Consider the following 17,294-nt stretch of genomic DNA (forward strand, 5'->3'; position numbering starts at 1 on the left):
TACGTTCGGAATCGACTCGGGTACTTCCGGAAAGGGGAGAGAATATTTCCGGTTCTTTATTCCGGAAGTCGCCCTCACACTCGCGAGCGTTCGGCTACTTCCGGATGGTTTCGGCTACTTCCGGATAGTTTCGGCTCCTTCCGGATGGTTTCGGCTACTTCCGGATGGTTTCGGCTACTTCCGGATGGTTTCGGCTTTTTCCGGATGGTTTCGGCTCCTTCCGGATGGTTTCGGCTTTTTCCGGATGGTTTCGGCTACTTCCGGATAGTTTCGGCTCCTTACGGAAGATTTCGGCTCCTTCCCGAAGGTTTCGGCTCCTTCCGGATGGTTTCGGCTCCTTTCGGAACGCTTCGGCTACTACACGAAGGTTTCGGCTCTTTCCGGAAGATTTCGGCTAATTCCGGAAGGCTTCGGCTCCTTCCGGGTGGCTTCGGCTACTTCCGGGAAGATTTCGGCTCCTTCCGGATGATTTCGGCACTTTCCGGTTGGTTTCGGCTTTTTCCGGAACGCTTCGGCTCCTTCCCGACGATTTCGGCTACTTCCGGAAGGCTTCGGCTACTTCCGGATGGTTTCGGCTCTTTCCGGGTGGCTTCGGCTTTTTCCGGAACACTTGGGCTCCGTGCCTAAGGTTTCGGTGACTTCCGGGTAGCTTCGGCTTTTTCCGGAAGGCTTCGGCTTTTTCCGGAACACTTCGTCTGTAATCGTAGCCAATCGCTGCCAAGAAGGGGGGCGGGCTTTAGTATGAACCTACAGGGCGCCGCCATCTTGATTATGATGGCTCCTCCCCCTATTCTTAACATTGGGGGGGGGGGGGGGGGAATAAAAAGATAAACCAAAAGCTTAAGAAATAACTTTATTTATCGTTTAATAACACAATAGAACGGGGAAGGGGGGGGGCAACATGCTCCCATAGAAACATAGAGGGAAAAACCTCCAGAACAACTAATAGAACGGCCCTATAAGGGGGGGGGGATATGGGGCCCCTATAGGATAAATGGGGAGGGGGGACCCCTATAGGATAAATGGGGGGATATGGGGCCCCTATAGGATAAATGGGGGGGGATATAGGGCCCCTATAGGATAAATGGGGAGGGGGGACCCCTATAGGATAAATGGGGGGAGATATGGGGCCCCTATAGGATACAATAGAACACCATGGGGCCAGCCATGTGGGGAGGGGGATATAGGGACCCCCACCCCATTATCCCCCCCCCCATAGACATGAATTAGTGGGGCAGCCCCATAGGAAATGTAAAGGGGGGGGGGGGTCGTATTGATTGCAGGCAAATCCCATAGTCTGAATGGGGTGGGGGCATAAAGACCCCCCCCCCCTCCCCTTATAGGTCTGTTTTAACCCCCTCCAGCCCTTAGAAATATGGGGGAGGGTCTCAAGGAGCCACGGGGGGGGCAGGGAGTTGAGGTGGGGGGGTGATGTTATTGGGGGGGGGGGGTGTTATGGGGGGTCGATGCTGTTGTTGTTGTTGTGGGGTCTTTGGGTCCGTCCATAGGAACGAATGGATCCAGGAGGGGGGAGAAACTGCGGGAGGTGAAGGTGGAATGGAGCCGATCGTGGAAGAAACGGTGGAGACCCAGGATGGATTGAACGTCGGCTTTGTCCTGAATTGGGGGGGGGGATATAAAAGAGATAAGGGGGGTAATGAGATAAGGGGGGGGGGGAGTCATAGAGATAAGGGGGATGTGGGGGGGGGTAAAGGAAAGGGGGGGGAGAAGAGGGGGGGTAAGGGGAGGAGGGGGGGCAAAGATGGGGGGGAGGAGGGAGGGGGGGTAAAGAAGTGGGGGGGAAGAAGTGGGGGGGGGGAGGGTTAAGAAGTGAGGGGAAGGGGGGGGTAAAGGAGGGAGGGAAGGTAAAGAAGGGGGGGGAGGGGTGGGGGGGGGTTAAGAAGTGGGGGGGGATGGGGAGGGGGGGGTTAAGAAGGGGGCGTAAAGGAAGAGAGGGGGTGGGGTGGGGTTAAGAAGGGAGGGAGGGGGAGTAAAGAAGGGGGGGGTAAAGAAGGGAGAGGGGGAGGGGGTTAAAGAAGGGGGGGTAAGGGGAAGGGGGGGTTAAAAGGGGGGGGTTAAGAAGTGGGGGGGGAGGGGGAAGGGGGGGTAAATGAGGAGGGGGGGAGGGGGCGTGGGAGGGGAGGGGGCGTGGGAGGGGAGTGGGGGTAAAGGGGGGGGTTAAGGAGGGGGTAGGGGGGGTAAAAAAGGTGGGGGGGGAGGGGGGGTAAAGAATGGGGGGAGGGGAGGGTTAAGAAGTGGGGGGAAGGGGGGGCAAAGAGGGGAGGGGGGGGTAAAGAAGGGAGAGGGGGGAGAGGAGGGGTGTAAAGAAGGGTGGGGGGGAGGGGGGGTGTAAAGAAGGGTGGGGGGGAGGGGGGGTGTAAAGAAGGGTGGGGGGGAGGGGGGGGGTAAAGAAGGGTGGTGGGGGAGGGGGGGTTAAGAAGGGGGGAGGGGGTTAAAAAGGGGGGGGTAAAGGAGGGGGTAAAAAAGAGGGGGGTAAGGGGGGGTTAGAAGGGAGGGGAGGGGGGAGGTGGGGGTTAGAAGGGGGAGAGGGTGGGTTAATAGTGGGGGAAAGGGGGGCAAAGAAGGGGGGGGGGAAGGGGGGGGTAAAAAAGGGGGGGGGAGGAGGGTTAAAGGGGGGGGAGGGGGATTGAGAAGTGGGGGTGGGAGGGGGGTGTGTTAAGGAGGGGTAGGAATGGGAGGGGGGGAGATAAGGGGGGAGATAAGGAGGGAGTGGGGAGAGATAAGGGGGGGGGCTGGAGATTCATAGAGATAAGGGGGGTAGTGAGGGCGATGGGGGGGTGAGATAAGGGGGAGGTGCTGAAGCTTCATAGAGATAAGAGATAAGGGGGGCAGTGAGGGAGGTGGGGGTCCAGGAGGGGAATGGGGGGTAAAAGGGGGGGGAATTGGGGGGGTACAGGGGGGTATTGGGGGATACAGGGGGGGACTGAGGGGTAAAGCGGGGGATTGGGGGGGTACAGGGGGGGAATTGGGGGGTCTAGGGGGGGAATTGGGGGGGTAAAGGGGGGTATTGAGGGGTACAGGGGGGGACTATGGGGGTACAGGGGGGGACTATGGGGGTACAGGGGGGGAATGGGGGTTCCAGGGGGGAATTGAGGGGTACAGGGGGGGAATTGAGGGGTCCAGGGGGGGATTTGGGGGGTCCAGGGGGGTAATTGGGGGGGTAAAGGGGGGTATTGAGGGGTACAGGGGGGGATTGGGGGGTACAGAGGGGGAATGGGGGGTCCAGGGGGGGATTGGGGGGTACAGGGGGGAATTGGGGGGTCCAGGGGGGGGTACAGGGGGGGATTGGGGGGTACAGGGGGGAATTGGGGAGGTACAGGGGGGGGTACAGGGGGGGATTGGGGGGGTACAGGGGGGAATTGGGGGGGTCCAGGGGGGGGTACAGGGGGGGATTGGGGGTCCAGGGGGGTATTGGGGATACAGGGGGGGATTGAGGGGTACAGGGGGGGACTATGGGGGTACAGGTGGGTATTGGGGGGTACAGGGGGGGAATGGGGGGGTACAGGGGGGAAATGGGGGGTCCAGGGGGGGATCGAGGGGTCCAGGGGGGGATGGGGGGGTCCATGGGGTCTCGTTACCTCTGTGAGGCTGTTGAACTGTTGGATCATACGAACGACGTCAGCTGCAAAATCATCCGGGCTGTTGTAGGACGGGGACAGCTTCCCTGTGAGCTTAGCGCGGATCAGCGTCAGGTCTATGGCGTCACTGCTCTCCTATGGGGATACAGGGGAGATGGGATATGGGATATGGGATATGGGATGGGATATAGGGGATAGGGGATATGGGATGGGATATGGGGGATATGGGATATGGGATGGGATATAGGGGATATGGGATATGGGATGGGATATAGGGGATATGGGATATGGGATGGGATATGGGATGGGATGGGGATATAGGGGATATGGGATATGGGATATGGGATGGGATATGTGATGGGATATGGGATGGGGATATAGGGGATATGGGATATGGGATGAGATATAGGGGATATGGGATATGGGATGGGATATAGGGGATATAGGGGATATGGGATAGGGGATGGGATATGGGGGATATAGGGGAGATGGGATATGGGATGGGATATAGGGGATATGGGATATGGGATGGGATATAGGATGGGGATATAGGGGATATGGGATAGGATATGGGATGGGATATAGGATGGGGATATAGGGGATATGGGATAGGATATGGGATGGGATATAGGATGGGGATATAGGGGATATGGGATACGGGATGGGATATAGGGGATATGGGATATGGGATATAGGGGATATGGGATATGGGATGGGATATGTGATGGGATATGGGATATGGGATGGGATATAGCATGGGGATATAGGGGATATGGGATGGGATATGGGATGGGATATAGGATGGGGATATACGGGATATGGGATGGGGATAACAGGGATATAGGGGATATGGGATATGGGATGGGATATAGGGGATATGGGATATGGGATGGGATATGGGATGGGATATAAGATGGGATGGGGATAACAGGGATATAGGGGATATGGGATATGGGATGGGATATAGGATGGGATATGGGATGGGATATAGGGGATATGGGATATGGGATGGGATGGGGATATAGGGGATATGGGATATGGGATGGGATATATGGGATATGGGATATGGGATGGGATATAGGATGGGATATGGGATGGGATATGGGATGGATGGGGATAACAGGGATATAGGGGATATGGGATATGGGATGGGATATAGGGGATATGGGATATGGGATGGGATGGGGATAACAGGGATATAGGGGATATGGGATATGGGATGGGATGGGATGGGGATAACAGGGATGTAGGGGATATGGGATATGGGATGGGATATAGGATGGGATGGGGATAACGGGGATATAGGGGATATGGGATATGGGATGGGATATAAGATGGGATGGGGATATAGGGGATATGGGATATGGGATGGGATATAGGATGGGATGGGGATAACGGGGATATAGGGGATATGGATATGGGATGGGATATAAGATGGGATGGGGATAACAGGGATATAGGGGATATGGGATGGGATATAGGATGGGATGGGGATATAGGGGGTATAGGATGGGATATGGGGGATATGGGATGTGGGGGATATGAGATATGGGATATGGAGGATACGGGATATGGGGGATATAGGATGGGATGGGATATGGATTAAGGATAGGATAAGGATGGGGATGGGATATAGGATAGGGATGGGATATGAGATGGGATATGGGATGGGATATGGGGGACATGGGATATGGGGGATATGGGAGATATGGGGGATATGGGGGATACAGGATATGGGGGATATGGATGGGATGGGATAGGGATAAAGATAGGATAAGAATGGGATGGGGATATGGGATGGGGATATGGGATGGGGATATGGGGTGGGGATATGGGGTGGGGATATGGGGGGTGGGGATATGGGGTGGGGATATGGGGTGGGGATATGGGGTGGGGATGTGGGGTGGGGATATGGGGTGGGGATATGGGGTGGGGATATGGGGTGGGGATATGGGGTGGGGATATGGGGTGGGGATATGGGGTGGGGATATGGGGTGGGGATATGGGGTGGGGATATGGGGTGGGGATATGGGGGTGTGGGGTGGGGAATGGGGTGGGGATATGGGGTGGGGATATGGGGGTGGGGATATGGGGTGGGGATATGGGATGGGGATATGGGATGGGGATATGGGATGGGGATATGGGATGGGATATGGGATGGGATAGGGATGGGATATGGGATGGGATATGGGATGGGATTAGGATGGGATTAGGATGGGATGGGGATAACAGGGATATAGGGGATATGGGATGGGATATAGGATGGGATGGGGATAACAGGGATATAGGGGATATGGGATATGGGATGGGATGGGGATAACAGGGATATAGAATGGGATATGGGGGATATGGGGGATATAGGATGGGATAGGATGGGATGGGGATATGGATACGGATAGGATAAGGATGGGGATGGGATATAGGATAGGGATGGGATATGAGATGGGATATGGGATATTGGATGAGATATGGGGGATATGGGGGATATGGGATGAGATATGGGATGGGATGGGGATATGGATGGGATGGGATAGGGATAAGGATAGGATAAGGATGGGGATGGGATATGGGATATGGGATGAGATATGGGATATGGGGGATACGGGATATGGGGGGATATAGGATGGGATGGGATAGGGATAAGGATAGGATAAGGATGGGGATGGGATATGGGATGGGATATGGGATGTGGGGGATATAGGATGGGATGGGGATATGGATAAGGATGGTGATGGGATATAGGATAGGGATGGGATATGAGATGGGATATGGGATGTGGGATGAGATATGGGATATGGGATGGGATATGGGGAACATGGGATGTGGGGGATATGGGACGTGGGGGATATGGGATGGGGATATGGATAAGGATAGGATAAGGATGGGGATGGGATATAGGATAGGGATGGGATATGGGATATTGGATGAGATATGGGATATGGGAGATATGGGATATGGGGGATATGGGATATGGGGGATATAGGATGGGATGGGATAGGGATATGGGATGGGAATATGAGATGTGGGGGATATGGGATGTGGGGGATACAGGATGTGGGGGATACGGGATGGGAGAGGGATGGGAGAGGGATATGGGATAGGGGATATGGGATGGGGATATATGATAGGATATAGGATGGGATAGGGATACAGGATGGGATAGGGATGGGATAGGGATATAGGATGGGATAAGGATGGGGATATAGGATGGCAATGTAGGATGGGATGCGATAGGGATATGGGATGGGGGATGGGATAGGGGATATGGGGGGAATATGGGGGGGGTATGGGGAGGGATATGGGGGGTATATAGGGCGGGGATATGGAGGGGAATATAGGGAGGGATCTGTGGGGGGCATACGGGGGGGGATGTCTTCTTATATGGATAAGATCCTACAGGATCCTATGGGGGTTTAGAACTCACTGTGGAGCTGGACAGGCGATGGAGGGGCCGGAAGGGCTCGTGGCACAGCAGCTCCAGCAGCACCCGCTCACACTTCTATAGGGGGGAATAGGATCCTACTCAACCCTTATCCCCTATAGGGGGGTATATAGGATCCCTTTTCACCCCCTATCCCCTCCATTCCTTAACAAGAGCCCCATAAACACCCCCCCCCATCCCATATAGGGGGGTATATAGGATCCCTATTCAACCCTTATCCCCTCCATACCTTAACGAGACCCCATAAACACCCCCCATCCCCTATAGGGGGGTATATAGGATCCCATTCCATTTCTTATCCCCTCCATTCCTTAATAGGGCATCCCCAGGACCCCCCCCAACCCCTATATGGGGTTAAATAGGATCCCATTCCACCCCTAATCCCCTCCATGCCTTAACGAGACCCCCATAACCACCCCCCATCCCCTATAGGGAGTATATAGGATCCCTTTTCACCCCCTATCTCCTCCATTCCTTAACAAGAGCCCCATAAACACACACCCCCATCCCATATAGGGGGGTATATAGGATCCCTATTCAACCCTTATCCCCTCCATTCCTTAACAAGATCCCCATAACCACCCCCCATCCCCTATAGGGGGTATATAGGATCCCATTCCCCCCCTTATCCCCTCCTTGCCTTAACAGTGCATCCCCAGGACCCCCCCCATCCCCTATAGGGGGTATATAGGATCCCTTTTTACCCCTTATCCCCTCCATTCCTTAATAGGGCATCACCAGGACCCCCCCCATTCCCTATATGGGGGTAAATAGGATCCCTTTACAACCCTTATCCACTCCATTCCTTAACAAAAGCCCCATAAACACCACCCCCAACCCCTATGGGGGGTATATAGGATCCCTATTCAACCTTTATCTCCTCCATTCCTTAACAGTGCATCCCCAGGACCCCCCCCATCCCCTATAGGGGGTATATAGGATCCCTATTCAACCCTTATCCCCTCCATGCCTTAACAAGACCCCCATAACCACCCCCCATCCCCTATAGGGGGTAAATAGGATCCCATTCCCCCCCTTATCCCCTCCTTGCCTTAACAGTGCATCCCCAGGACCCCCCCCCATCCCCTATAGGGGGTAAATAGGATCCCTATTCAACCCTTATCCCCTCCATTCCTTAATAGAGCACCCCCAGGACCCCCCCATCCCCTATGGGGGGTAAATAGGATCCCCCACTCACCTGCTGGTCTGTGGGGCTCAGAGTTTGGGGCCGTCCCTCCTCATTCCCCCCATTGCTGAGCCCTTCCATGGGGGGGGGCAGGTCCTGGCACAGCAGGCAGCGCCAGTCGTGGCTATGGGGGCAGGGGAGGGATGCACTGAGAGACCCCTCCCCATATTCCCCTCCCCCCCCGCCCCAACCAATTCCCAACCCCATTCCCAGCTTGGGGGTGGGGGGGCACAGAATCCCCCTCACCCCCATTCCCAGCTTGGAGGGGCACAGGACCCCTCTACCCCTATTCCAAGCTTGGGGGGGGGGCACAGGATCCCCTCACCCCCATTCCCAGCTTTGGGGGGGGGGCACAGGACCCCTCTACCCCTATTCCCAGCTTGTAGGGGGGCACAGGACCTCCCTGCCCCCCATTCCCCGCTTGGGGGGGGGGGCACAGGACCCCCCTCACCCCCATTCCCAGCATGTGGGGGGGCACAGGACCCCTCCCACCCCCATTCCCAGCATGTGGGGGGGCACAGGACCCCCCCCACCCCCATTCCCAGCTTTGGGGGGGGGGGCACAGGATCCCCTCATCCCCATTCCCAGCTTGTGGGGGGGACACAGGATCCCTCCCCCCTATTCCTAGCTTTGGGGGGGGGCACAGGACCCCCTCACCCCCATTCCCAGCTTGGAGGGGGGGGCACTGGACCCCTCCTCCCTATTCCTAGCTTGGGGGGGGGGCACAAAACCCCCTCCTCCCTATTCCCAGCTTTGGGGGGGGCACAGGATCCCCCTCACCCCCATTCCCAGCTTTGGGGGGGGCACAGGACCCCCTCCCCCCCATTCCCAGCTTTGGGGGGGGGGGGGGGGGCACAGGACCCCCCTCACCCCCAATCCCAGCTTGGGGGGGGGGGCACAGGACCCCCTCACCCCCATTCCCAGCTTGGGGGGGGGTACAGGACCCCTCCCCCCTATTCCCAGCTTGGAGGGGCACAGGACCCCCTCCCCCCCATTCCCCGCTTGGGGGGGGGGGGCACAGGACCCCCTCACCCCCATTCCCAGCTTCGGGGGGGGGGCACAGGATCCCCCCCACCCCCATTCCCAGCTTGTGGGGGGGCACAGGACCCCTCCCCCCTATTCCCAGCTTGGGGGGGTAGAATGGAAGAGCTTGGAGTTTCAAAGGGGTTTTTCGGGATCAATAGGGGGAACTGCCCCATGGGATGGAGGGGGGGGGGGGTTTAATAGGGGTATCCCTGATAGGGGGTTATAGGGGTATCCCTGATGGGGGGGTTATAGGGGTATCCCTGATGGGGTGTGGGGGTTATAGGGGTATCCCTGATGGGGTGGGGGTTATAGGGGTATCCCTGATGGGGTGGGGGGGGTTATAGGGGTATCCCTTATGGGGGGTTATAGGGGTATCCCTGTTGGGGTGGGGGGGTTATAGGGGTATCCCTGTTGGGGTGGGGGGTTATAGGGGTATCCCTGATGGGGTGGGGGGCAATAGGGGTATCCCTGTTGGGGTGGGGGGGTTATAGGGGTATCCCTGATGGGGTGGGGGGGTTATAGGGGTATCCCTTATGAGGTTGGGGGGTTATAGGGGTATCCCTTATGGGGGGTTATAGGGGTATCCCTATTGGGGTGGGGGGGTTATAGGGGTATCCCTTATGGGGTGGGCGGGTTATAGGGGTATCCCTGTTGGGGTGGGGGGGTTATAGGGGTATCCTTGATGGGGGCAATAGGGGTATCCCTGATGGGTTGGGCGGGTTATAGGGGTATCCCTTATGGGGTGGGGGAGGTTATAGGGGTATCCCTTATGGGGTGGGGGGTTATAGGGGTATCCCTTATGGGGTTAATAGGGGTATCCCTTTTGGGGTGGGGGGCTTATAGGGGTATCCCTGTTGGGGTGTGGGGGTTATAGGGGTATCCCTGATGGGGTGGGGGGCAATAGGGGTATCCCTTATGGGGTGGGGGGGTTATAGGGGTATCCCTGTTGGGGTGTGGGGGTTATAGGGGTATCCCTTATGGGGGTTATAGGGGTATCCCTTATGGGGTGTGGAGGTTATAGGGGTATCCCTGTTGGGGTGGGGGGGTTATAGGGGTATCCCTTATGGGGTTAATAGGGGTATCCCTGTTGGGGTGGGGGGGTTATAGGGGTATCCTATAGGAGGTTACCAGCCGTACCTGGGTACCACAAGCAGTGCAGGCAGGTGGCAGTCGAGGTGGTAGCAGCGCTCACACAGGTCACACATGACCACAGCTCCGGCCTGGCAGCACACACGGCAGCAGGACACGTTCCTATGGGTCCCTGCAGGAACCACGTCGGGGGGGGCCATAGGGGGGGGCTCAGCCCCTTTGATCGTCACCCCGACGTGAGGGTCCGGGGGGAGGAGTAAAGGTTTGGTGTCCTCTGTGTTCTCTATGGGTAATTCCTTCTGTTCCTCCTGTTGGTGGTGGGAGAGAAAGAGGGGTGAGATATGGGAGGATATAGGGGATGGGGGTTAATGGGAGTAGGGAGGGAATAGGGGGTAAAGGGAGGGAATAGAGGGAGGGAATAGGGGGTAAAGGGAGGGAATAGGGGGTAAAGGGAGGGAATAGGGGTAAAGGGAGGGAATAGGGGGTAAAGGGAGGGAATAGGGGGTAAAGGGAGGGAATAGGGGTAAAGGGAGGGAATAGGGGGTAAAGGGAGGGAATAGGGCGTAAAGGGAGGGAATAGGGGTAAAGGGAGGGAATAGAGGGAGGGAATAGGGGGTAAAGGGAGGGAATAGGGGGTAAAGGGAAGGAATAGGGGGTAAAGGGAAGGAATAGGGGGTAAAGGGAGGGAATTGGGGGAGGGAATAGGGATAAAGGGAGGGAATAGGGGGTAAAGGGAGGGAATAGGGGGTAAAGGGAGGGAATAGAGGGAGGGAATAGGGATAAAGGGAGGGAATTGGGGTAAAGGGAGGGAATAGGGGGTAAAGGGAGGGAATAGGGGTAAAGGGAGGGAATAGAGGGAGGGAATAGGGGTTAAAGGGAGGGAATAGGGGGTAAAGGGAGGGAATAAGGATAAAGGGAGGGAATAGGGGGTAAAGAGAGGGAATAGGGGGAGGGAATAGGGATAAAGGGAGGGAATAGGGGGTAAAGGGAGGGAATAGAGGGAGGGAATAGGGATAAAGGGAGGGAATAGGAGGTAAAGGGAGGGAATAGAGGGAGGGAATAGGGATAAAGGGAGGGAATAGGGGGTAAAGGGAGGGAATAGAGGGAGGGAATAGGGGGTAAAGGGAGGGAATAGGGGGTAAAGGGAGGGAATAGGGGTAAAGAGAGGGAATAGGGGGTAAAGGGAGGGAATAGGGGGTAAAGGGAGGGAATAGGGGGTAAAGGGAGGGAATAGGGGGTAAAGGGAGGGAATAGGGGTAAAGGGAGGGAATAGGGGTAAAGGGAGGGAATAGGGGGTAAAGGGAGGGAATAGGGATAAAGGGAGGGAATAGGGATAAAGGGAGGGAATAGGGGGTAAAGGGAGGGAATAGGGGGTAAAGGGAGGGAATAGGGGTAAAGGGAGGGAATAGGGGTAAAGGGAGGGAATAGGGGGTAAAGGGAGGGAATAGGGGTAAAAGGGTGGGAATAGGGGGTAAAGGGAGGGAATAGAGGGAGGGAATAGGGGGTAAAGGGAGGGAATAGGGGGTAAAGGGTGGGAATAGGGAGTAAAGAGAGGGAATAGGGGTTAAAGGGTGGGAATAGGGGTTAAAGAGAGGGAATAGGGGTAAAGGGAGGGAATAGAGGGAGGGAATAGGGGGTAAATGGAGGGAATAGGGGGTAAAGGGAGGGAATAGGGGGTAAAGGGAGGGAATAGGGGGTAAAGGGAGGGAATAGGGGGAGGGAATAGGGATAAAGGGAGGGGATAGGGGGTAAAGGGAGGGAATAGGGGGTAAAGAGAGGGAATTGGGGTTAAAGGGAGGGAATAGGGGTAAAGGGAGGGAATAGGGGTAAAGGGAGGGAATAGGGGTAAAGGGAGGGAATAGGGGTAAAGGGAGGGAATAGGGGTAAAGGGAGGGAATAGGGGGTAAAGGGAGGGAATAGGGGGTAAAGGGAGGGAATAGGGGTAAAGGGAGGGAATAGAGGGTAAAGAGAGGGAATAGGGATAAAGGGAGGGAATAGGGGGTAAAGGGAGGGAATAGGGGTAAAGGGAGGGAATAGAGGGTAAAGAGAGGGAATAGGGATAAAGGGAGGGAATAGGGGGTAAAGGGAGGGAATAGGGGGTAAAGGGAAGGAATAGGGGGTAAAGGGAAGGAATAGGGGGTAAAGGGAAGGAATAGGGGGTAAAGGGAGGGAATGGGGGGTAAAGGGAGGGAATAGGGGGTAAAGGGAGGGAATAGGGGGTAAAGGGAGGGAATTGGGGTTAGAGAGGGAATTGGGGTTAAAGAGAGGGAATTGGGGTTAAAGGGAGGGAATAGAGGGAGGAATAGGGGGTAAAGAGAGGGAATAGGGGTAAAGGGAGGGAATAGGGGGTAAAGAGAGGGAATGGGGGGTAAAGGGAGGGAATAGGGGGTAAAGGGAGGGAATAGGGTTAAAGGGAAGGAGAAGCTCATAGAGGGAGGGAATGGGGTTAAAGGGATGTTCATAGAGGGAATAGGGGTTAATGGGATGCTCATATAGGGAAGGAACAGGGGTTAAGGGGAAAGGGATGATGCTCATAGAGAGAGGGAATAGGGTTAAAGGGAAGGAGATGTTCATAGAGGGAGGGAATGGGGCTAAAGGGGAAGAGCTGCTCACTTTGATGGCAGGTGGGGGTGCAGGAGGAGCAGGTTGTGGCTGTGCCCCCCCCCGTTCGATGACGATGAGGCTGAACTCCTCAGCCGACGTCCCGGGGAACACGCGGAACACGGGAGGTTGGGATTCAGCCGACAGGTCCAAATCCAGGCGCTCCAAACTGACACGGGGCACCTTGCGGAGCACGGCAGAGCCCGAGGGCTGCGCGCTATGGGGGGGGAATAGGAAGGGGGTCAGGATGGGGGGGGAGACCCACTGAGCCCTACAACAGGGTTGTAATGGGGTATGGGGCACTGGGAGTCCTTTGGGATAGGGGTTGGGGGGGACTGGGGGTCCTTTGGGATAGGGGCTGGGTTAGGAAGGGGGTCAGGATGTGGGGGGGGGGGAGCCCCACTGAGCCCTTGGGATAGGGGTTGGGTGGGGGGATAGCCCCACTAAGGCCTACAAGGGGGTTGTAATGGGGTATGGGGTACTGGGAGTCCTTTGGGATAGGGGTTGGGGGGGTTGGGTTAACTGGAGTCCTTTGGGATAGGGGTTGGGGAGGGGGGGTAGCCCCACTAAGGCCTACAAGGGGGTTGTAATGGGGTATGGGGCTCTGGGGGTCCTTTGGGATAGGGGTTGGGGGGGACTGGGGGTCCTTTAGGATAGGGGTTGGGGGGGGGGTGGGTTGGGTTAACTGGGGTCCTTTGGGATAGGGGTTGGGTTAGGAAGGGGGTCAGGATGGGGGGGGAGCTCCACTAGGCCCTACAAGAGGGTTGTAATGGGGTATGGGGCACTGAGGGTCCTTTGGGATATGGGTTGGGGTGGGAGGGTAGCCCCACTAAGCCCTACAAGAGGATTTTCATTGGGTATGGGGCACTGGGATAGGGACTGGGGGCTCTTGGGTTAGGAAGGGGGTCCTTTGGGATAGGGGTTGGGTTAGGAAGGGGGTCAGGATGTGGGGGGAGCCCCACTAAGGCCTACAAGAGGGTTGTAATGGGGTATGGGGCACTGGGAGTCCATTGGGACAGGGGTATGGGGGACTGGGGGTCCTTTGGGATAGGGGCTGGGTTAGGAAGGGGATCAGGATGGGGGGGGGGGGGGAACCCCACTGAGCCCTTTGGGATGGGGGTTGGGGGGGGATAGCCCCACTAAGCCCTACAAGAGGGTTGTAATGGGGTATGGGGCACTGGGATAGGGGTTGTGAGGGTCTTGGGTTAGGAAGGGGGTCAGGATGTGGGGGGAGCCCCACTAAGGCCTACAAGAGGGTTGTAATGGGGTATGGGGCACTGGGAGTCCTTTGGGATATGGGTTGGGGTGGGAGGGTAGCCCCACTAAGCCCTACAAGAGGGTTTTCATAGGGTATGGGGCACTGGGAGTCCATTGGGATAGGGGTTGGGTTAGGAAGGGGGTCAGGATGTGGGGGGGGGAGCCCCAGTAAGGCCTACAAGAGGGTTGTAATGGGGTATGGGGCACTGGGAGTCCATTGGGATAGGGGCTGGGTTAGGAAGGGGGTCCTTTAGGATAGGGGTTGGGGGGAGGTGGGGGGGTTGGGTTAACTGGGGTCCTTTGGGATAGGGGTTGGGTTAGGAAGGGGGTCCGGATGTGTAGGGGGAGCCCCACTAAGCCCTACAAGAGGGTTTTAATGGGGTATGGGGCACTGGGAGTCCATTGGGATAGGGGTTGGGTTAGGAAGGGGGTCAGGATGTGGGGGGGGGAGCCCCACTGAGCCCTTGGGATAGGGGTTGGGGGGGGGATAGCCCCACTAAGGCCTACAAGGGGGTTGTAATGGGGTATGGGGCACTGGGAGTCCTTTGGGATAGGGGTTGGGGGGGACTGGGGCTCCTTTGGGATGGGGGTTGGGTTAGGAAGGGGGTCAGGTTGGGGGGGGTGGAGCCCCACTGAGCCCTACAAGAGGGTTGTAATGGGGTATGGGGCACTGGGAGTCCTTTGGGATAGGGGCTGGGGGTTGAGGGGGATTGGGATAGTAGGAGGGTCCTTTGGGATAGGGGCTGGGTTAGGAAGGGGGTCAGGATGTGGGGGGGAGCCCCACTAAGCCCTACAACAGGGTTATAATGGGGTATGGGGCACTGGGAGTCCATTGGGATAGGGGTTGGGTTAGGAAGGGGGTCAGGATGTGGGGGGGGGAGCCCCACTGAGCCCTTGGGATAGGGGTTGGGGGGGGGATAGCCCCACTAAGGCCTACAAGGGGGTTGTAATGGGGTATGGGGCACTGGGAGTCCTTTGGGATAGGGGTTGGGGGGGACTGGGGCTCCTTTGGGATGGGGGTTGGGTTAGGAAGGGGGTCAGGATATGGGGGGGAGCCCCACTGAGCCCTACAAGAGGGTTGTAATGGGGTATGGGGCACTGGGAGTCCATTGGGATAGGGGTTGGGGGGGACTGGGGGTCCTTTGGGATAGGGGTTGGATTAGGAAGGGGGTCAGGATGGGGGGGAGCCCCACTAAGCCCTACAAGGGGGTATTCATAGGGCATGGGGCACTGGGGGGCCTTTGGGATAGGGGTTGGGTTAGGAAGGGGGTCCTTTAGGATAGGGGTTGGGGGGAGGTGGGGGGGTTGGGTTAACTGGGGTCCTTTGGGATAGGGGTTGGGTTAGGAAGGGGGTCCGGATGTGTAGGGGGAGCCCCATTAAGCCCTACAAGAGGGTTTTAATGGGGTATGGGGCACTGGGAGTCCTTTGGGATAGGGGTTGGGGGTTGAGGGGGATTGGGATAGTAGGAGGGTCCTTTGGGATGGGGATTGGGTTAGGAAGGGGGTCAGGATGTGGGAGGAGCCCCACTGAGCCCTACAAGAGGGTTTTAATGGGGTATGGGGCACTGGGAGTCCATTGGGATAGGGGTTGGGGGTTGAGGGGGATTGGGATAGTAGGAGGGTCCTTTGGGATGGGGATTGGGTTAGGAAGGGGGTCAGGATGTGGGGGGGGGGGAGCCCCACTGAGCCCTTTGGGATAGGGGTTGGGTGGGGGGATAGCCCCACTAAGGCCTACAAGGGGGTTGTAATGGGGTATGGGGCACTGGGATAGGAGTTGTGAGGGTCTTGGGTTAGGAAGGGGGTCAGGATGGGGGGGGGGAGACCCACTGAGCCCTACAAGAGGGTTGTAATGGGGTATGGGGCACTGGGAGTCCTTTGGGATAGGGGTTGGGGGTTGAGGGGGATTGGGATAGTAGGAGGGTCCTTTGGGATGGGGATTGGGTTAGGAAGGGGGTCAGGATGGGGGGGGGGGGGAACCCCACTGAGCCCTTGGGATAGGGGTTGGGGGGGGGGATAGCCCCACTAAGGCCTACAAGAGGGTTATAATGGGGTATGGGGCACTGGGAGTCCATTGGGATAGGGGTTGGGTTAGGAAGGGGGTCAGGACGTGGGGGGGAGCCCCACTAAGCCCTACAACAGGGTTGTAATGGGATATGGGACACTGGGGGTCCTTTGGGATATGGGTTGGGTTAGGAAGGGGGTCAGGACGTGGCGGGGGGGAGCCCCACTGAGCCCTTTGGGATAGGGGTTGGGTGGGGGGATAGCCCCACTAAGGCCTACAAGGGGGTTGTAATGGGGTATGGGGCACTGGGAGTCCATTGGGATAGGGGTTGGGGGGGACTGGGGGTCCTTTGGGATAGGGGTTGGGTTAGGAAGGGGGTCAGGATGGGGGGGAGCCCCACTAAGGCCTACAAGAGGGTTGTAATGGGGTATGGGGCACTGGGAGTCCATTGGGATAGGGGTTGGGTTAGGAAGGGGGTCCTTTAGGATAGGGGTTGGGGGGGGGTGGGTTGGGTTAACTGGGGTCCTTTGGGATAGGGGTTGGGTTAGGAAGGGGGTCAGGATGTGGGGGGAGCCCCACTAAGCCCTACAAGGGGGTATTCATAGGGTATGGGGCACTGGGAGTCCTTTGGGATAGGGGTTGGGGGGGGGGGGTAGCCCCACTAAGCCCTACAAGGGGGTTGTAATGGGGTATGGGGCACTGGGGGTCCTTTAGGATAGGGGTTGGGGGGAGGTGGGGCGGTTGGGTTAACTGGGGTCCTTTGGGATAGGGGTTGGGTTAGGAAGGGGGTCAGGATGTGGGGGGAGCCCCACTAAGCCCTACAAGAGGGTTGTAATGGGGTATGGGGCACTGGGAGTCCTTTGGGATGGGGGGGGGGGTAGCCCCACTAAGCCCTACAAGAGGGTTTCCATTGGGTATGGGGCACTGGGATAGGGGTTGTGGGGGTCTTGGGTTAGGAAGGGGGTCAGGATGTGGGGGGGGAGCTCCACTAGGCCCTACAAGAGGGTTGTAACAGGGTATGGGGCACTGGGAGTCCATTGGGACAGGGGTTGGGATAACTGGGGTCCTTTGGGATAGGGGTTGGGTTAGGAA

General features: G+C 57.3%; 1 protein-coding gene across 1 annotated transcript in view; it reads right to left on the minus strand.

Moving 5' to 3' along the window:
- Window positions 1-415: 415 nt before the first annotated feature.
- The window catches only part of TRIM28 (tripartite motif containing 28), a 34,812-nt gene continuing 17,933 nt past the window's right edge, over window positions 416-17,294 (minus strand). Inside the window, exons 9-14 of the mRNA XM_085550641.1 lie at window positions 12,956-13,160; window positions 10,391-10,650; window positions 8,240-8,351; window positions 7,024-7,098; window positions 3,600-3,734; window positions 416-714 (exon numbers count right to left, since the gene is read on the minus strand). Coding sequence (XP_085406767.1) covers window positions 556-714; window positions 3,600-3,734; window positions 7,024-7,098; window positions 8,240-8,351; window positions 10,391-10,650; window positions 12,956-13,160 — 946 coding nt within the window. The 3' untranslated portion in view covers window positions 416-555. The remainder of the gene's footprint in view (window positions 715-3,599; window positions 3,735-7,023; window positions 7,099-8,239; window positions 8,352-10,390; window positions 10,651-12,955; window positions 13,161-17,294) is intronic.

This window comes from Coturnix japonica, chromosome 6 (assembly GCF_054131305.1).
Source record: "Coturnix japonica strain WE chromosome 6, WE-NBRP24, whole genome shotgun sequence".
In the NCBI taxonomy this organism is placed as follows: domain Eukaryota; kingdom Metazoa; phylum Chordata; class Aves; order Galliformes; family Phasianidae; genus Coturnix; species Coturnix japonica.